At 39.0% G+C, this 22,098-nt stretch overlaps 1 protein-coding gene across 1 annotated transcript; it reads left to right on the top strand.

The window, feature by feature from the left end:
• Nucleotides 1-112: 112 nt before the first annotated feature.
• uba2 (ubiquitin-like modifier activating enzyme 2) lies at nucleotides 113-21,737 on the top strand. The gene is made up of 19 exons (XM_061721154.1): nucleotides 113-519; nucleotides 635-738; nucleotides 5,500-5,646; nucleotides 10,043-10,126; nucleotides 10,215-10,285; nucleotides 10,416-10,480; nucleotides 10,575-10,675; nucleotides 12,282-12,403; nucleotides 12,672-12,739; nucleotides 12,810-12,931; nucleotides 14,245-14,344; nucleotides 15,327-15,475; nucleotides 15,883-15,976; nucleotides 16,067-16,179; nucleotides 16,980-17,135; nucleotides 17,278-17,374; nucleotides 18,285-18,390; nucleotides 18,508-18,650; nucleotides 20,151-21,737. Exons 3-19 carry the CDS (start codon nucleotides 5,506-5,508, stop codon nucleotides 20,360-20,362), a joined length of 1,944 nt encoding a protein of 647 aa, XP_061577138.1. The 5' UTR covers nucleotides 113-519; nucleotides 635-738; nucleotides 5,500-5,505; the 3' UTR covers nucleotides 20,363-21,737.
• The last annotated feature ends 361 nt before the right edge of the window (nucleotides 21,738-22,098 follow it).

Below are 22,098 nucleotides of genomic sequence, written 5' to 3'. Positions count from 1 at the left end.
TAGGAACATTGGAGACACTATGATTGTACTAATTTGTGAACTCTCCTTTGAGTGGTTTATATTTCTGCACAAATATAACCTAAATGTCAAATTTTTATAATCCATAAAAAGAACAAAATTAAATGAGACTAATCTTTTAACTTGATCATTCATGTATAGAGGAAAATAAATCATACGTCTGAGTGGCAAAAAATATGTGAATATTTGCTTCCAATTTGTAACAACAAGACCCCCTTGGGAATATCTCAAACTATATATTTTTGTTAACTCGTGATCAGTTTATAGTTGATCAATTCTTTTAAACAGTCTGGACCACTTCAGCTCACAGATGATATTGGGTTTTCTCTCATGAACTTCTTATTTCAAGTCATTTTACAGGATTTCTGTCAGATTGGAGTCAGGACTTACTAAACATCTGCTTCTGTGAATCCTCTGTGATTCTTTAATAGGAACCCTGGCTCAAATGCAGCAAAACATGTTGAAATCATGATACTTCTTCCACCGTGCTTCACAAATGGGGTAAGGTTGGTGAACTGCTGTGTTTTTATTTATTCAAATACAAAGATTCTCATTTGAAATAAATAAATATCATAATGTTGTGATCTCACCCTCCTATAAAACATTCTCCTGGCAGATTTCCAGCTTGTCTACATTAACCGCCCGTGGATGGGAGGAGTGTTGCCATCCACATTACTGTTGTTGACGTTCTCCTGAGAGAGGAGTCAAGACATTTACAAGGTGAGAGATGCATGTAGCTGCATTGGAAGGTAGTTGCCTAGAAATCACCATAGTTTCCTCTGTGGCCTATACAATGATTACAAGTTCTGTTGAAAGTTGTTGGAATAAGTTTTAAAATACCACTTGAAGTCATATAAGCCCTCAAACACTGACTGAAAACACAGACTGCAACTTGGATAAATTGGTGGTGTTTTTTAAATACAGAGAGCCTTTAAACGCACCACATTAAAACCTCCTAACCTCCATATATCTTGCCGTTGTCATGGTGACAGGGCAGCAACAAGGCTTAACTAGCACAGCAGGATGGGTTAACTGTCTAACTGTGAAAGCATTATCCGTTTCTTTGTTTCAGACAATTTTTGAGTTTCATGTTCTTCAAGGCAGCTGACTTTTAAATAATTACATCAACGTCATTTTTTTTCCAATGAAAGCTTCTGCCACTGTTGACCTAGTTTTGCATCACTGGATTGCACAATCAAAGTCGGCTGCTCTCAACAGTAAACCTCCCATGTGAGGTTACGACAGTGCATTAACTTAAAGCACATGTTTGTCAGTTTAAAGTGGGGCGCAAGGTCATTTTCTCATATATCCCCCTTCTTGGAATTGCATCGTGTTGCCATGGACCTGAGAATGTGTGAAAACTCAAAGTATATGGTAGCATCTATAGTGGATAATCATGTAAATACTGAATTCATGTACATTTACAGTGGGTTATGCTATTTTAAAAGTTAAAGGTCATTGTTAATGGCCCTAGATGTTCTGAGATCAAGTGACACAGCAGAGAATGTGCAAAACATATGTGAGGAATCCGTTTCTTTTCCTCTTAAAATCTTATAGATAGGCCAAGTTTTTTCATTGGCATTAAGACCGTCTTATTAAATAACTGTCTCTAGTGTAGCATCTCATCATGCAGGTGGTGAAGAGCATTCAGTATAAACGTGACCAAACTGAAGTTTATTATCAAGTATTTTTTTAAATATCACGGTTGACAAAAGTGCTTTGACATTCAAGAGAAAAAAAAGCATTTTAGGGTAAGAAAGTATGAAGGCACAGTAACAGGACTAAAACAACCGTTTGAGCATGTAAACTGGATGAATGGTTTGTGGATAAAGACTCTCCACGGATGAGGGCACCCACTCAGTAACTGCTGTTTTAATCTGGATGTTGGAGCATCTGGGAGCAGCAGGCTGCTTGAACACAGTGTTCTAACAAGTGTGTGGGTGTGGAGAGGAGAAGAGGAGAAAAACTGGAACGGGCTACTGTAAGTCTTTTAAAGTAAGCTGTCAATGTCACGATCTTGGGATTTGGTTTTTGAGTTTGAGTCTTGCTTAATTCTCCTTTTTGTTCAATTTTAGTCCTGGGTTTACAAGGACTCCTGTTTTGTGTTTAACTTCATTTCCTGTTTTATTTTTGACAAAGTTTTCCTTGGATTGTCAGTCCCTTTGTCCAGCTCCTCATCTCCTCTTCTAATCATTCTGTTTGTTGTGTTTTTTTTATGTATTCTTTCTCTTATTTATTCCATTTTGTATTTGGGGTTTTTGTAATCTCACCAAATGTGACAGTAAAATATGTTAAGTTAAATTCAGAATCAGAGAAGGGGTTGGAAGAGGGATGCCAAAACCAGAGTTGTGTGATTTTGTGTTATTTACAAATGCTGCAAAGAAAAGCAGTGTAAACCAACGGGGATGTGCAGTTCCTTTAATGACCACTAGAGGTCAGCTCCAAAGGCGAGTCAATGCAGATTGGCTCACTTAAAGCGGCACTATGTAACTTTTCCACCTTAATATAATATTTCCAGAGTCATTGTGATGGTACATCAACTTCCAACAGGTTTAATGACACCTCTGTCATGGTCTGAGGGGTCTGTATTGCCTTCACTGGCACTATGTAACTTTGAGGAGCATGGTAGGAACCCTGCCACACTAAAAAAATAAAAAATGTTACTGCTTTGACTGCTTTACGGCATACGTCACTTCCCCCTCCTTCCCGATTCGCAGTCGAGACGAAAATGGGCGGGGCGTGGAGCTCAGAGCTCCGCAGAAGCTGGTAACCCGTTGCTGCGTTGTGGCTGCAGCAGCTCCACACAACAGACGTGGGGAAAAGATCGCTAATGGTTTAACTTTTCACCGCTTTCCTGCTTGGAGGCAGAACCACGGAGGCCAAGTATCTGATATAACAGAGTAAAAGAGTGAAAGAGTCGTTGGCTCGCTTGGATCGCGGCTGTACCGACCAAACACCTTCCACACAATAAACCACAAACACTCACACAAACCGGGTCGGATCAAAACACGGGTTTTATTCCCCACTTCGCCAGCTAAACGCAGTTGCTGGCAAGCTCTCTGCGGTGCAATTAACCCCAATCTTCAGATAAAACTAGTTTGTTGAGGAAAAAATATTAACTCTTATTTGTAGCTGCAGAGGAATGAAAATTATCTCACGCGGAAAACAAAAATATTGCTCACGCCTCGGAGCCTCTTCAGCATTATATAGCAGTCAAAAAAAAAGAAAAGAGAAGTAAGAGTAATACAAAACATGTACTGTATGTTGTACTATTACACAAATTTATTGAAACACATGGCGAGTCAAACATTTACCAAAGCAGCTGCCAAACACTCCTAAACAATGTAGCCGGAGAAGTGGGTTCTGCAGAACTGCGGCAGTAAATCCTTCTAAAGAGTGGAGCTCCGACGAGGAGCTCCATTCTTTAGTAGGGATTTCATATGAATCCAAACCGTTAATAATCATTATTTTCTCCATATACTGCTCCCTAGCTTCCTTGTTTAAGGTATCCCGGTAAATTCCAGTTCCTTTCCAGCAGTTTAACATCTTTTTTTTGCGTTCCGTCTGTTCACTTGGTGAAACAGAAAAGTCTGTCCCGTCTTCATTCGCTATCAAAACAAATGCATGCGACGGGACAGGATCTTTCCGGCAGTACGCGCTGGTGCTCATGGGAAACGTAGTGTTCTTTCTGGTAAAGCACTACCCCTTTTGTCCAAAAGATGCCGCCAAACTCAACAAAAGCTGAAAGTTACGTTGTGCTGCTTTAAAGGAGCATGAGACAAGAATAAGAAATGAGACTCATTAGCGCCACGACGACTGTCGGGGTTCCTGCAGCCAACAGCGAAGCCGGCACGGGAGCGCGTGTGTAATCTCATGTGATTTTCAAATCAAGCTCTAAATATGACTTACAATGTTATCTTACCTGGGGCCTCATTTGTAAAGCTTACGGAATTGTTACGTAATTGGGAATTAAAAGTTGCGTTCCGTATTGAACCAATACAGAACGCAGTTTATTCCGTATTTCACAATTGTCCCATGTCTGTCACACACGCACACACTAGTTAAGCCTAATTATGCCTAAATTATGGTTCCACGTTAAATCGACGCAGAGCCTACGCCGTAGGTTACGCGGCGACGCGCACTGTACGGTCCGCGTAACCTACGCCGTATGCTCTGCGTCGATTTAACTTGGAACCATAAATCAGCCTTGAGCAGCACTGAGGGGAGATGGGAGGGGAGGAGGGGTAGCAGGGCTCCCGTCCCGTCTTCGCACAGAGTGTCTTGATGATTTGTAATTACAGGCTGAGCCTACCGTTAGTTCTTAAACTGTAAAAAGTGGGGGGGACAAAAACATGAGTTTGAAAAGTGGAAATTGTGCCCTTGCGCCTCATGGCGTTTTATTTTCACTCGCTTTATTTAATACTATTTATATACTATTTATACTTTTACTGTGACCCCCAAATATTGTCGTTTTCCTGGCCTCCACCTCATCCACAACATCTCGTTCCCAGTCTCCGTGAAATTTAGTGGCACGGTGGCTCGAGACGTCTCATCATGCGTCTCATTCATCAACAGGCTGCAGGAAGCCACTGCGCATGCTCAGCAGGCTCATTCATATGCAAATACTACTTTGCATTGCCCATTTATGGTAAAAAGTGGGCGTGTAGAGGGCGGGATATGAGCAGAATTCAGCTGCGCAACCTTCCAGCTGGATTGTGATTTATAAAGCGAACATTGGGTGCAAGTGTGCGTGCACAGGGTTTTATAAATCCGTATTTTTTTTTGCGCCCGCCATTTTCGGCTTTTGGCTTTACGTGCACTTTTAGTATGAATCCTGCACACTCTTTTATTTTTTATAAATGAGGCCCCTGGTCAGTAGGAAATGAGCCATGCCTGTTTTCAGTCCCAATTCAAGTTGAAGCTGCATCCATGACTCAAATGTTTACTCGTGCGCCGCCGAGAACGCGCATGCAGCGTCATTTGACGTCACATTCGCAGGACAGCGCGGGAAATTCCGGTCCGGAATTGCAGCACATTTTGATACACTAGAGGGCTCATTCTTTTTGGTTTGGAACGCTTCTTCTGACATTATTACTAGAAAACTTAAAACGTATACGAATTTTTTTCATATAAGGTTAAAAAAAATAGCATATAAAGTGTAAACTAAAATATAGTTTATATATATATATATATATATATATATATATATATATATATATATATATATATATATATATATATATATATATATATATATATATATACATACACATATATACACACACAAGTTGGAGGACCCCTGCTGTAGATGCAGAGTAGAACAGGGTACCCCCGCCAGTGAGGCAGGGGGCGCTAGCGGGACACCAGCACAAAGCGCCACAAAGATGCAGAAGAAGAGCTCAGAGGTGGGCGGGGCGATGCTCCCGTCGAGCACAGCTAACCCCGAGCTAACTGCAGCTAACTGCAGCCTCTCTCCAGCAGAACAACATGGTCCACCTGGTGGGTTCCCTCCGCAGAGAGCTGGCCGACTCCCTGTCCGCCTGCAAGGTCCTGGTGGTGGGAGCGGGAGGCATCGGCTGCGAGCTGCTGAAGAACCTGGTTCTCACCGGCTTCAAGAACATCGAAGTGGTGAGTCCCGCGGTGCCGCCGCGGCTAGCGGCTCTTTGTGCGGCTGGCGGGCTCCGGCTAACGCCTGGCCTGGCGGGGACCCTCACACATGTGTCAGATAAAGGTCTACAGGGGCGTCTCAAGTCGGGTCTGCATCGTTTAATGTCGAAGGCAGAACATGTAGGTTAAGCAGGTGTAAATAGAAGCTTCAGTAATGTAACGGGGACATTTGGCGCCATTGGCGGGGCTAAGTTGTGCAGATGATTCTTTGTAATTGGGGGGAGACTGGGGGGATTCATTCATTACTCTGTCCAGCCTCCACTAACTTCCCCCAGTTGCTCTACTGGAAGGTTGTCTGCAGCACTTTAGTACACAGTAGCTGTGTTTACATTCCTGTTTAAGTCAGGTGTGCAGGTGTGAGTCCCTATGGCCGTTTTTACAATTAATGGCTGAGTTTGACACCGCAGTTGAATTGGTTTGATATTGGATATTATGAATTCAACACCCATAAAACTTGTGATACATACCACTGATTTTGGTCATATTGCTTGTGATGTGTTCATGGTCATCTAGACTATGTATCAAAAGAGAGTAATTATTATAAAATCATATTATGGGCTGATTTAATGAGGTTTAATGAATTCAACACCCATAAAACTTGTGATACATAACACAGATTGTTTTCATGACCAAAATCAGTGGTATGTATCACAAGTTTTATGGGTGTTGAATTCATTAAACCACATTAAATCAGCCCATATATATGATTTTTTTTAATAATTACTGCTTTGTGATATATAGTCTAGATGACCATGAACACATCACAAGTGGTTTGACCAAAATCAGTGGTATGTATCACAAGTTTTATGGGTGTTGAATTCATAATATCCAATATCCAATATCAAACCAATTCAACCGCGGTGAGTTTGACTATCCGGAATTAACATTGCAGATATCTACAACTGCATTTTGACTATAGTCGTAATTACATTGTGACTAGTCAGAATTTTCATTCAAGATATCTATAACGTCATTTCGCCTAGTCAAAACTCTAATTCAAGATATATCTGTAATTACATTTTGACTAGTCAAAAACTCTAATTCAAGATATGTTATTACATTTTAACTAGTCAAAACTCTAATTCGAGATATCTGTTATTACATTTTGACTAGTCAAAACTCTAATTCGAGATATCTGTTATTACATTTTGACTAGTCAAAACTCTAATTCAAGATATGTTATTACATTTTAACTAGTCAAAACTCTAATTCGAGATATCTGTTATTACATTTTGACTAGTCAAAACTCTAATTCAAGATATGTTATTACATTTTAACTAGTCAAAACTCTAATTCAAGATATCTGTAATTACATTTTGACCAGTCATAACTTTAATTCAAGATATCTGTAATTACATTTTGACTAGTCAAAACTGTAATTCAAGATATCTGTAATTAAGTTTTGACTAGACAGAATGCAAGTTAAAGATGTTTCCAATTTCAGATATCTCTCATTAAAATTCATTTCAACATATCTATAACTTGATTATAGATATCTACAATTAAATTATGACTATCCGTAATTCCAGTTTGAGATATCTACAACGTCATTTTGACTAGTCATAATTCCAGTTCAAGGTATCCACAACTTCGTTCTGACTAGTCAAAACTTAATTCAAGATATCTAAAGAGGACGATGTAGATATCTTGAATTGAGGCGAATTAAAGATATCTTGAACTGGAATTATGATGAGTCAGAATTAAATTGTAGATAATTGAAACTGGAATTACAGCTAGTCGTAATTCAGTTGCAGATATCTGTAATTCACATTGCGGATATCTGCAACTAAATTGTAGATATCTGTAATTAGAAAACCCAAACACATGAATGGCAAAAGTGACGTCACTTAACCTAGGCAGAATGACGTTGTGGATATCTGAAATGACAATTGTGGATAGGAAGAATGTAATTGTAGATATCTGAAATGCTCTTTTTGACTAGGAAGAATTGAATTGTAGATATCTGCAACACATATCCAGTCTAGCTGTTAAATATTAAAACGGCTTGCCATAAGTCCCAGATGGGATCCAGTAGTAATCATGAGGTGATGGAAAATTGTTCAGATTGACAATTGTAGTTCCACAGGAAGAAACAAAACAAGAACTTGCAGTGAAACATGACAGGCCACCCATTAAAATTACAAGTTAATGTGCTTAATAAAAGATCTAACATAGAATAGCTACAGGGAATGCACATAAAAAGATTATGGTCTTGACGTCAGCATTAGTATTCATAAATGACCACAGAAATTAAGTCACAGGTTCTTTGCTCAATAAAATTACACAGTTATTGTTTCTCCACCCTATAGACTAGAACTTCAATCAAATCAATTCGGTTTAAAACAAAAACAGAAAAAACCTTAATTGTTTAGGTTTTAGAGGCTACCACAAATCCAGTATACCAGTAAATGTAAAGTTTCAAAACAGGGTATTCTTAATGTATAGGCTTGTCTTGAATATTTTAGATACCATTTAATTAAAATGAAGTGATAAAACACTTATCCATCAGAAGCAGAGTTGCACAAAAAACATTGAAAATGTGTCAACAGCTTCAATATCAATATTGCAAAAACAAAGAAAATATTGCAATTAATTGATGCAAGTAATTGGTCTGTGCTGTAATGCATTTATGGTTTAAGTGTCAAGAATGTAATTGTAATAAAATTAAATAAAACCTCACTGCCCAAGATGGAGAGTTTGAATGTTAACTCACATGGAGAGTGTTGCGATGAAAGAAGGGAAAGAGACTTCAGTTTTCAATTATAATGTCATATATAACATGTTTTCTACTATTGCTTAGTCGTAATCAGGTATTAAAGGCCTGTTGTGTCTTTTAGTGGTCAAAGCAGCAGTATGAGATGCTGGCTAAATCTAGAAAAGTGCAGAGGTGTATAATCCAGGTGGCATGAAGTAAAAATCCAGTCCAGCAGTTGTTCCAACCAATCAGTAAACCAGCTCCTCTGCAGGTAGATGGTAGGTCGTTAGTGAAAACCCCTGTTCTAAATGTACAGGCTGATCCAGAAACATGGCAGGGTTTTTACTTTATGGCACCTGGATTATACACCTCCGGAAAGTGTGAATTTGTGGTAGTTTTTGTTGAATGAGGCTAAACTGGCGAGGAGAGATCAGGTCGCCTTGGCAACAATGTACCAATGTTTTACGTGAATGTAAGGTAAAATAAACAATAAAGGGGGTGTTTTTGATTTGAAAATAAAAACATTTGGTTGCCTTTAAAGTGTAACAACTAATTCTGCTTAACAGTTGTCTGTTATACCTCTCTTATACTGTAATAATTTAATAAAACATGCATACCTATTTCAAGAATTACATTTATAGACAATGGATAGGAAAATGCGTTTCACTCATTCTCTATACTTTATTTGATTTGTAATTTAGTGTTAAGTATTGAGAAGTGGTGATTGTAGAGCCAGTTACACTGAAAGTGCCTACAAGTACTCTATATTTTGACTTTGACTGAAAAGCACTATAGAAATAAAATTGAAAAGCACCAGACAAGGCCAGTAGCTGGCATTGACCTACAGTTCACATTTCAAGTTTGGTACGTTGGCTGCGATAAGTTGTCTCAAGGTAGTTATGGGTTTAATGCAACTTTTTTTTTTTTTTTTAATAATAGAAAGTTAAAAATCCCTTTCAGATTAATGACACGTCCTGTTTCATTTGAAATGGCAATGTTTGGCCTTACAGTCCATTTCTTTGCCTATAAAGGCTTCAGAAATTCAGTTGATCTGAATATCATTGATCATATTCCTTTGAGATGCCGCAGAAGATGGGTGTATTTAGATAAAGTTAATAAAAGGGTGCCGGTCAATTCTATTGAACAGTGGAAAAGTGATTGTTCTGGTTTAACTTTGCTTATTACATCAAAGTGGGTAAAGACGATCATGAGGGTTAAGCTCAATGAGTGCAACCATCTTGCAAGATGATTAGGTTTAATCGACAACGCTGTGATTATTTTTGATGTTGCAAACATATTCACACAATGTTTTCAGACATCTGCTGTCAAAATTAAAGACAGATTATCAGAATGAGAGCTTGTTAGATATGTAAAAAAAAAAGAAGTAATTTATACAGTGGAATATGATTTAGACAAGACAAGGTAGACAAACGTTCATTAGATTTGACCGCAGAACAGTTGTGTTTTGTTAAACATTGTGTTGTTTAAGTTGTCCTCTGAAATTATAGATTAATGCATTTTTACACTGGGAGGAAGCAAATTAATACTTGATATGATTGTACTGATATTAACCTTTTTAAGGGAAGCTTTTCACCGTGTTGAAAGTTGTCAGAAATAAGTTACACATTAATGTGACTTTAACAATCCTGTTGATTCCTGCAGATCGACTTGGACACTATTGATGTGAGCAACTTGAACCGTCAATTCCTCTTTCAGAAGAAGCATGTTGGCAAGTCCAAAGCACAGGTATGTAAACTTCATGTACTTCATCACTGGTTGAGGAGTCTTGTTTGTCCCCATATATGGCTCTCTTAAATTTGTTCACATTTGTCAGGTGGCCAAGGAGAGTGCTTTGCAGTTCTGTCCTAGTGCAAACATCACAGCCTACCATGACAGCGTCATGAAGTGAGTTTTCTTTTTCTTCATTAGTCTGAGATGCAGACTTAATCAGAAGTTCATGTAATGTAAAAGAGGAAAACCATATGCGACTAACTGATTCCGTTTGTGTATTTATTCCTTTTGTTTCTCCAAACAGCCCTGATTACAACGTGGAGTTCTTTAGAAAATTCATGCTGGTGATGAACGCTCTAGATAACAGAGGTATGCTGATTTCTCCTGGCTACTGACACATGTCCATTCGTCTAAACTGTTTTATAAGATGGAAATAAGCAATACATATTTTTTTTCCCAATAGCTGCCCGTAACCACGTGAACAGGATGTGTTTGGCAGCTGATATCCCTCTGATTGAGAGCGGCACTGCTGGGTATCTGGGACAAGTCACCGTTATCAAGAAGGTATGTCACGTACATTTTAGTCCACCGATCCTTTATTCTCTTGTGAAATCTTCAAGCTACGGATTTATATAATGTAAAACAATGGAAGAGCAGTGAAGATGTCACCTGACTTTTACCGCTTTTTAAGCCACTTGACCAAGGTGCTCCTCCTTTTTCATTAGTTTCTTCTCTACTTGTTTGGGACAGACATAACTCTACAACGATGGTTACAGTGCATGTGGTCTCCTGAGTTTTTCCTTGGCAGTTTGATCAGATATACCAGTACATTTTTGGAAGAAACTATGGAAATGACGCAGTACTGATATGAACTTAATGAGGGTTATATGAATTTAATAAGCTTATTTTCTTCCATTCACCATTTGCTCTCATCTCGGAGTCCTTTGAAAGGATGTGCTTGGACTTTTTCGGTTCAAAAGTGATTATTACATTATATGTGCTCCGTTGTGTTCAAATGTATTGTTTAGTTTGATTTAGTGATGCACCGATTGTTCGGTAACCGAAATTGTTCGGTAACCGAAATTGTTCGGCCGAAAATGGCAAAAAAACACTTTCGGTGTTCGGTGGAATAAGTGGGAAAAAAACCGAACAATTAATAACGGCGTTGTAATATAAATAGACTGGCCGCTCCGTAACTGTTGCGCACCACATAAATCGTTGGCCAACCAAAAACTAACCACATAAGAATTTAACTAACATTCACCAGCAGGTGGAACCAAAACAACATAAATCAATCTATTACAGGTGCGTTTAAATGAGGAAATCAAACAGCGAGGAGCGTGGAGTGAAGTGGTGCGGTGCAAACATGTCAGCAGTGTGGAAGTATTTTAGAGTGGCAAAGAATAATACAAGAATGGCTGTTCTGCTCAAATATCTAGAGGGGGCACATCTGCAAAGTCTTTCAGCACTACAAGTTTGATTTATCATTTGAAATGATAAAAAACCCTGAGCGCTTTAATGCATTTTTATTGTTTTAAGGCCTATGTTACAATGTTCAGTCAGTTAAGCCTAATGTAAGCTCAAAGATGGCAAAAAAAATATTTTGCTAATTTATTTATTTTAAGTTATTGTTCTTTGCTGGTAAAATTTCTGCTGGAATATTTAAGAAATGCTGGGAAATTAAAAGATGTTCAGTTTTTTTTATGTTCAACAAATGTTTTCTACCTTGTAATTTTGTAAAAGATTTTTTTCTTTTAAAAGCATGCCTAAATCAAATTTATTTGATTTATGCAATGGTGAAAAAATTGGCAAAATAAATGAAAAACTGCGAAGAACCATGTTCGGTATTGTTCGGTATTCGGCCAAGTGTTTATTATTATTTTCGGTTTCGGTTTCGGCCACAAATTTTCATTTCGGTGCATCACTAGTTTGATTCAATACTGGCACTATACTATTGGGGCCAGCCTAAAAAGATAAATGTATTAATGTTTATCCCTATTGCTTAGCCTCAGTCTTAACTGGTGCTTTCAGTGCAGAAGGCTGTAGAAAAACCAAATTACTTTCCAAGTTAGGTCAAGGCTCTGAACCAGTACTGGAACCACTTTGATGGAAAAGGCTTGTTTGTATCTTTTCTAATCTTTATCCATCCGTTGTGGCTCTTATCCTGCAGGGGATGACAGAGTGCTACGAATGCCAACCTAAGCCTTCCCAGAAGACCTTCCCAGGATGCACCATAAGAAATACGCCATCTGAGCCCATTCACTGCATTGTCTGGGCCAAGTATCTTTTCAAGTAAGCCCAATTTTTAATCGTAATTAAATGTAAAAATATTAATAAAAAAACTTGTTTTGATAAAATTAAATCTCTCTATTTTGATTTGTCCATGTCTTGAGCCAGTCCCTGTGTGTATTATTTCCTGGTGCTTTTGTTAGCAAACACTGAGTACAAGTGTCACTGCACACATTTAAACAGAATAAGCACTGGTGTGACATGTCTGAAGCAACATAAGCTAGATTGCACCTTTTTGGTGTCCATCTTACGGTGTTTGTTGCTTTTCAAGTCAGCTGTTTGGAGAAGAGGATGCAGATCAAGAGGTGTCGCCAGACACTGCAGACCCAGAAGCTGCATGTAAGTAAAACACAGCTTTATTTTTCCTCTCAGATGAACTTCTGTGTGTGAAAGTTGTTTTCTATAACAGGGAAACCAGAGGAGGCAGCAGCTCGTGCCACAGCCTCAGAGAAGGACGGTGACATCAAGAGAGTCTCCACCAAAGAATGGGCCCGCTCCACCGGATATGACCCAGTTAAACTCTTCAACAAGGTATCTCACAAGTCTGGGTTATGCTCTTTTACATGAAACATTTGAAACTTTTTTGAAACATTTTGAAACATTTGAAACTTAAAGAGGATACAGGGAATGGGACACTGTTAGAAGCCAGTGATACCAGCTACATGCCCGGTATTCTGTTGGACAGTAGTTTTGACAACGTTGTACCTCAGAGATCCTCAGGTAGACAGAAAAATCAGAATGATTCACAAATGTGCAGATGACGAGTCAAGGAGAGCTTGAAATGAAAAGAAAAAATGTGAAAAGCAGCAGTGAATCTGAGCAGAAGTGCAGGTTGGAGATCAATCTGAGCAAATTCAAATACACGCAGAGACTTTGTGAGTGCTAGGGCAAAGTTTTGAGTTCCTCAGATTGAAACTAATCAACACTGTTAAAATGAGAAGCTGGATTTAAGATGGCTAAATATATGGGGGTTATATATCAGTCAGAAATGTAAGTGGAGTTGAAATGAACAAAACCATCTGCTCCGTCTGATAATCTGGTGACAGTTCAATCACATCAGTTTGATGAGATGAAGACAGACAGACAGCGGGGGAACTTTGAGCAGTTTTACAGCTCTGCTTTGTCGCTAGATGTCAACAAGTTCACTCTTTACTGGTGTCTGTGCAGGCGTGCGTTTTTTTTCTTACAAATGCAAATCTTTTTATACACTTACACAACTTCTGTTCTGCACATGCACAAATTTAAATCAGGTCAGGCAGTTTTACAAATCTGCAAGTAGAAACTCAGTTCATTACTTTAGAAGCTCAAAGTGCATTATTTGGATCTTCCTGCTGGTTACAAATCGCTAAATGCAAAGCCAGTGTATTGGCAGGAAAATGTACTTGCTTATTTGTGCTTTTTTTAGATTGGTTTAGTAAGCATTTTATCTCTGGTGCGCTAAAAAGAATGTTTATGTGCTACCTTATTGGTCAAGTCTTAAATTGATGAATAGATATCTCTTTGCAGGCGTCTTATGTCACCTCTTTGAGAGAAGGATTCAGATGCTTTCCAGTAGAGGTTAAAATTTGATTAAGAACTGTCTTAACACAGACCGAAACCCCATTGACAAGCTTTGAGATGTGCTGCAGAAGATGTTATCGCATCACTCGGACAAAAGTATAAGCGGCTCTCTCGTATCTGGCAGCTGATGCAGAACCTCACTTACACAGTGACGTAGAAAATACTTGAAGAAACATACATTTATTTAATTTGTTGTGAATCCATTGTGGTCGGTGCTGCTTTTGCATATCATCAAGAGAAATCTGCATTAACGTGATCGATTGTGATTGGCTCTCCTTTTCAAGCTTTTCAAAGATGACATCATGTATCTCCTGACCATGGACAAGCTGTGGAAGAAGAGGAAAGCGCCCACACCTCTGGACTGGAAGCACCTGGAGAAAAATGGTAATTTATTTTTTGAATATAAACTGATATGTTTGGTGCATTGGTGCTCCACGCTCATCTACATGTTATAGCATGTTGTTTCCACTTGGGAGTGTGTTGTGGAAAAGACAGAAGTAGTAGACAAAGATCAACTTTGAGGTGGAGTGAGGCATTCTTTGCCCATTTTTGCCATTTTGCTTTATTAGATTAGATCTTTATTAGTCATTGTTACACAGTTGAAAAAAGCTATATAAATAAAGTTTGATTTGATTTAAACAACGAAATTAAAATGTGTTTATATAAAACATTCGGAGCTTGTCAGTTAGCTTTACAGACATTGCAGCAAACTATCATTCTACGCCACTTGAAAATGATGAAGAAATTGCCACGATACATTTTAAAAGGAACAAATCTACCAATCAAGTTTCTCACAGTCTTTGGGATGGAACTTGTAGTCAAAAATAATTGTAGGTGAATGTTGGGAGACATGGTGGAGGGGGGAGTGTGTGACAGAGCAGCTCTGCGTTGGGATGCAGGCGGGAAATTGAGGAGACTAGCTCAACACCTGACCTGATTCAGTTAGTGTGAAAAGGACTACAGATAGTAAGATAGATATTGATATGGATAGATGACCCCCCACCCCCCAGAATCCCTACAAAAAAGGTTTAAAAAAATTGCAGAGAGGGAAGAAAGATACAAATATTTTCAAGTCAGTCTCAAAGTTCACAAGAGGTTTGAAAACTGTTTAAATGTTCCTAAGACGGCATCACTGGGGGCAGGGCCAGGGATGATCCAGGGCAGGACGCTCACAAAGTCTTGTTCCAATTGTACCATTACTGTGCTGTCTTACTGTTGCGTCAAATACAGAAACATCTTTTGTAACATTTCAGAAGGATTATTACTTTAAAGAGTTAATTGCCACTAAAGATCAAAACCTGCTGTGTGTGTTTCTCTGGACTGTTTGTCACTTTTCTGTTTATCCATGTTGGTTGGTGTTTTCCAGTCCGCCCCCAGGAGAGCTCCGCCTCAGGTTTGAAGGACCAGCAGGTCCTGGGTGTCTGGGGCTACTGCCAGATGTTCCAGCACAGTGTGGAAACTCTCCGCTCACAGTTGAAGGAGATGGGCGACGGCGGGGAACTGGTCTGGGACAAGGTAAAGAGATTTCAGACAAGGCTCACAAATGGTTTAAGACAAAGAAGAAAGGCAGGAATTATGCTCACGAGATTAAAATTGTTTGCTTCATGACATCAAGCTTTGAATAATCTTGAGCAAAACTGATTTAAAAAAAACTTGATTTGGTCAGACGTTACTAAGTGCAACACTGTCCTCTGCTGGCTGACAGATACTTAAACCAAATGACAATTGATGCAGTAAAGATTACCGAGCAATATATCTTCAGTATATAAGAGTTGTCTTTTTTTTTTAAATGACAACATATGAAAAAAAGGAGATCTGGGGTTAAATTAAGTTTGGAAAAAACAGAGTTTGGACTGGACCGGGGCTTTTCCATGGGAAGCTTCAAAGCGCCAGTTTAATCCCGTCTCTCGTCTTCACATCAGGATGACTCACCAGCCATGGACTTTGTCACAGCAGCAGCCAACCTGCGTATGCACATCTTCAGCATGAACATGAAGAGCCGCTTCGATGTTAAATGTAAGTCAAGTGGCTTCCTTTCTGAACAAGCAGTCATCTAGAATTTTGTGTAATATTAACACACTGACACAAGTTCATTTTCATTTTCAGCAATGGCAGGAAACATCATCCCAGCTATTGCCACGACCAACGCTATTATTGCAGGACTTATCGTGCTGGAGGGGTTGAAGATTCTCTCTGGAGAGCTGGAGTCCTGTCGCACGGTAAATTCATCTGCCATCAAGTGTCCATAAGCAACTGATTTTAGTATTGCATTCTACATCATTTTGTATCAGATCTTGATTAGAGATCGATCGACCGGCTTTTGCAGATTTTGGGCCTGACCGTTGACCCTCACCTCTGTTTTTTAACTGATTCCGTTCTGGTCGGTTTTTCTCATGCATCATATGTACGACGGCACATTCTGCAATGAAAGCGATTCGCACACACTCAGCAGGAGTAACATGGAAACATTTTACCGAGTGAACCATAGAATGAAACACCATTGGACAGAATCCTTATTGTCACCCCATAGGTTTGTTAAAGAGTGGATTTCAAGCCTATTTTAATCTAGTAAAACAGCTGACTGGAACACGCCCACCGTATGTCAATTTCAATAGCTACCAGCTCCTTCAGCCAACCCCCCCGGAGAAGCTGCTTGTGCGCATTCACGGCAGAATATTTTATTTCAGATATCATTTTGGGGATGAAATCAGATTACCACTGCATGATTACTACAAACTGTCGATTGGTTCGTTAAGCCTTGTAGTTTTCGCCTTTTATACGCCAGTCAATAAAACAGTAGACATTTTAGAATTTAAACTCTACATGTTATCGGAGAATATTTAAGGGCCTTTTCCTTCTTTGTACCTTCTTTTTCCATGATGAAACAGGTCTAGTGAAGTTACTATATGTGGTTACTTGTCCTATAAGGGGTTAAAGTCATTCCAGTATGCTAGTGACACCTGTCAGAATTGGCACCATTCCTAAATGTTGTTTTGTGGCATCTTATCTCCCCTTTTAGATCTTCTTGAACAAGTGTCCTAACCTCAGGAAGAAGCTGCTGGTCCCATGCATCCTGGACCCGCCCAGTGCCAACTGCTATGTCTGTGTCAGCAAACCCGAAGTCACCGTCAAACTCAACGTACAGAAAACCACAGTCCTTTCGCTGCAGGACAGAGTAAGTCATCTGTACACAGTAGCATTTCAGCCACCGTCCAAGGAGTAGAGGTTATTGTGACAGGATTGTGAAAGTTCCCCTGTGTGACAGAGTGTTTTTACTATTTTGAGGCATGTTGGACACTTTTTGTGTTTCTGCTCAGATCCTGAAGGAGAGGTTTGGAATGGTGGCTCCAGATGTTCAGATAGAGGATGGTAAAGGAACCATCCTCATCTCCTCTGAAGAAGGAGAGACGGATGGTAAGGAGGAATGGAAACATTACATTTAAAATCTGTGTTAAAATGTTTGTATTTTATCTTTTCACGGTAGTTGGATAAGATATTTTGAACTTTAGATTTGTGGCTGCGTAAAGATGAACACTATGGAATACTGTTTCATTCAAATTTAAATCAATAAATACAGAAATTAATAAAAAGGCCACTATAGGACACTATAATTCAAATACATTTAAAAAAATATTGTTTAAATGACTTTGTTTCATGACAAGTTATTTCATAATGATCTATTTATTTTCATATTGGTACATTTTTTTTTATTAGAGACTTTTATCTTGTAATCCAACATTGACACTTATTTTGCATTTCCACTTTTATTTGAGGGCTCTTCAGTTCATGTTCTTGTATTCAAATAAACGGGCGTGGTTTTGTATGTGGGTGTGGCCAGTCTTGAATTTCAGCGGATCTTAATGAGGGACAGGAAAGCCGGAAGTAAAAAAAAAAAAAAAAAAAACGGGTTAAAAACATCAACGAAGAGGAAGAACAAAACTTCAGAATACTTCAAAATATCTGAGACTAAAAGCAGCTCAGAAGAATGATACATGCTCTCACATTTGAGTCTCCTAAAGTTTTCAATAATACCTGAAAAAAGTTGCTAGATTTGCTGGTAACCGCCTTTTGGAAACAAACAAGCAGACATTAAGGTGCCCCGGGGGTCTGAAAACGCGAAATATAGCGACAAGGTGGTCCACAACGTTGTCGAGTTGCATTTAATAAACAACTCTAGAGACTCTCTCTTCAGAGTTACTTTGTTGACATTTTAGAAAAACTGATGCTGTTATTGTTTTTAAGCTTGTGGTGTCTCAGAGGTTCAAAACCATGAATAAGAGAAGGATTCTTCTCACATTTACTCTGCACATCTTTCTCTCAACAGCCAACAACGACAAATTTATTGGCGACTTTGGGATCCGTAACGGCAGCCGTCTCCAAGCTGACGACTTCCTACAAGACTACACACTCCTCATTAATGTCCTGCACACGTATGTTCACACCAGCTACATGAATATAATGCACACAAATCGAACAATATTTAATGTCTTCCCACTTATGATCAACTTCTAAATAGAACTATTGTGTTGATCTGTCCTGATTGGCAGTGAGGCGCTAGAGCGGGATGTGGAGTTTGAAGTTGTGGGTGAGGCCCCAGACAAAGCTCCAGCCCCTCAGACTAACCAGGAGGAAGCTAACAGTATCACTAACGGCAACAAAGACTCCGCCCAGCCATCCACGTCCTCGAAAGGTCAGCAGCACTTTGGTCTTTCATTAATGAAGTACGAGTGTACGTCATGTAATAATTCCAACATGTGACAAGCAAACATTAAATTAAAGTTCCTGCAGGTAAAAGGGATAGACTTGAACAAAACAGAATTCAAACTTAAGCTTTTCCAGTCCTAATATGACCTCAAATTTCTAACATTCTTCTGTGAAAAAAGGTGAATGAACTTTGAAGCTTTTGTTACATCTTTAGGAGAAATAATTGTTCCCAAATCTATGATCTACGATGATGCAACAATCAATAATTGCAGTTGAAATGAAAAAGAAACTTTGGAGAAGCAGTTTCTTGTGTTTATCTCAACTTCTGCTGGTGGATTTTTAATTTTTTATCTTGGACTGTTTGTTTCAAATCCCTGAAGTCATTTCAGTGGGATTTTACCGTTTGCTCCTGATTGTTCTATGTCAACTCTCCATTCCTTCTTTGGATCCATTCCCTGATAGTTTTTACTCTTGTCGGGAACTATTTTCTGACTATAAAGTACATTCCACCTTTTGGACCTAAACATCTACATTATCTTCAAGCATTTTTTTCAGGTTTAAGATTTCAGATTCTGTTTTTGAAGGAACAAATTCACTGGAAAACCGCTGAAAAACTGGACCACGTCAGCTCCACATGCTCAGGGTGTCTATCTAAATGCGACTTAAATGTGCAAGCGGGCATGGCTCATGACCAGATAGCTCCCCATTACGATGAGTGGTAGCTATGGGAGGCTTAAGTCTAAAACAAATCAGTGTAGCTTGTTATGAACAGCACTGATTTCAGGCTGTGCCAAATTTGGAAAAGGAGATTGCAGGAAGTTGAAATAACAATGAAATTAGGCAAATGTTTACGCTCATGTATGGGATGAAAATTGAATCAGCACATTTGCAAACTCTACATTTTGGTGACCAGTTTGAATATGGAAACCAACATTTTTGTCTTTCAGTCTAGTGGTGTGTACATTTTTCCAAAAGACAGCGTCTTTACTAGAATAATTTTTGTTCCTGACTTGTACATTTTGGCCCCAACAGCTGTGAAGTTGCCTTCAGTTTATATTTTTATTTTTGCATAAAACTTACTGCACTCAAGCAAATTTTGCTGTCAACTGAAATTTACAGTTTGTCAAAAGTGACTTTACATAGCTGTTGGAATTTTTGCATGAAGATCGCAGGGATTATCCAACCCTAAATGTGTGAGCTGTCACTAAGGGAAGTTCCAACTGTCACACCTGGCAAAGGTTGAAAGTCTTGGAACCTAACCTGAGTTTTATAGTTTTTTTTTTTTTTTATCTTTTATTTAAAACAAACAACTTTCCCATCCAACATAATATTCTCTTTTATATTTAATTCTGCTTCAAATATATCACATGCACACCGATTTTACAGATGGCAATCCAATTACATTCATAATCTTTCAGTAACTAAAGGGATTAAAATGCTACTTTTCTTCTGTTTGATTGAATCTGCTTCTTCTTTTCCTCATCAGCTCCAGCAGAAGACGATGACGTCATGTTGGTGGACTCTGATGAGGAGGAAAGCGGGTCGTCCAGCTCTGCGGCAGTGGTGATTGGGTCCAAGAGGAAGCACGCAGACACAGAGACTGGCGAGACTTCCACCAAGCGCCTGCGGACGGACCCGTCCAGCGCAGATGCTACAGCCGCTGACAATGATGACGATGACATAATCGCTCTGGACTAAAACCCCTTTTGGTCTCTTTTTCAAAGACTATTTTGAATTCTGGTTATTTGAGTCCAGACAGACAGTAGGTTTAAATAAAACACCTCTTTGATGAAGAAGAATTTACTCCCTTGGTTCATCTGTTGTCATCTCCCTTCCCCCATCAAATGTATTTGTGTTTTCATACACACTTTCAGATATGATGCTGTAAATAGATTCTACATTTGAAAAAAAAAAAAAAAAAAACTTCAACTCCTTTTTTTTTTTTTATTCGTTTATGACCCTGAAATACTTCTCTTGTTGGCTTAAAAAGTGCTTCTTTTTTTTGTATTTTTTATAAACGTACTGTATTTCTCATACTACACCAGTAAGAGTGTCTACATGCTTTCAGAAGAATAACATTTGAGAACCAAAAGATTTTGTCATGTTGGAGCGTGGAAGTTCTTGTAAAGGAGGTGGAGAGAAGCCGGGGCCTGCAGCTTGTGCTACTTCAGCCTGACTTGCCTGCATGTGAATGTTTTTCATCTGTGGTGGGCTCTGTGTCATACAGAGGCACTGATGGGGTGCCACCAAAGTTTCTGTGCCACAGAGTTAGTTTGCTACCTCTTTCCGGAAGCATCTTTTTTTTGCATAAATCTTTAACCATACTGTCTGCTCTGTGGCTTCCTGTAAAGCTGCACTGACGGCACTGTGTCGTTCAGAAAGCGTTGACTGGGCTTAAGTAGTTTAGACCCATGCTGCTAAACTTTAAAGCAGCACAAAGCAACTTCTAGATTAAAAAAAAAAAAAAAAAAAATGTTTTTGGTCTACTGGCTCCACATCTCTCATGCTCCATCTCTTCCTCAGTCTCTTTTTCTATTGTCCTTATTTTAATTCACCCCCGCCGTGATGTCCGTTGTAGCTCTGTGAGCTGGTTTCATCGTTGCCGGTGTGATTAAATTTCTGTGAACCAACTAGCAGTTGTCAAAAGGGACAAATCAGGACGGGAGTCCAAAGTTACTTTGGCTGTTTTCTGTTCAAAGTGAGGCCAGAGGACGGCAGTTGCCAGGTGACACTTCCTAAAAGCCAGCAAAAAGTCCTTGAATTAAAATTGTAACTGATACTTTGTGCTGCTTCAAATGTTCTTTGGTGACTTTTAGTATGACTGTTCTGTTTGAGCAAAAATGTCTGTTTAAAAAAAAAAAAAAAAAACAAACAGTCCCACAGGTGGCCAACGGTTTAAATTGATTAGTTCAGATTGATCGAGTTTATGTGCTTGAATAACAGAGGAGTCCCTGGCACCAAGTGGGGCAGCTGAGCTCCTGGCAGCTTAAGTCCCAGTATTTGTCCATAATTGTCATTCTGACTTGAAAGATTTTGGACCAATTAGATGAAGACAATAAATTGAACCATTTCAGAGGATTCTTGTTTTGATTAATTGATTTTGGTGTTTTAGAGCCTATAATTTGAGCCCCTTTCCCTGAGATGAGGCTTAAATTAGCATCCCATAAATATGGGTATTGGGGATTTTATACTTGTAATTGGTTATGTTGTTGCAGTTCATTAAGAAGAAACATGGTTGCTTAGGAGCTTATCTGACACATCTGTCTCAGCGTATTTTGTATGTGTCTGCTTGAGTGTGTCAAATGACAAATGTCTGCAACCATCGTCAGCGCTGTAGCGCACCATCACAGCTTGGGTGGGGTGTTTTTATGGTAGTCTTTGGGGACTGAGGTGAGGAAATGAATTCAAATGTTCTGAGTATGAATGTTGTATAT

Source organism: Cololabis saira, chromosome 5, assembly GCF_033807715.1.
Source record: "Cololabis saira isolate AMF1-May2022 chromosome 5, fColSai1.1, whole genome shotgun sequence".
In the NCBI taxonomy this organism is placed as follows: Eukaryota; Metazoa; Chordata; class Actinopteri; order Beloniformes; family Belonidae; genus Cololabis; species Cololabis saira.
This window is presented reverse-complemented; position numbering and strand designations above follow the sequence as displayed.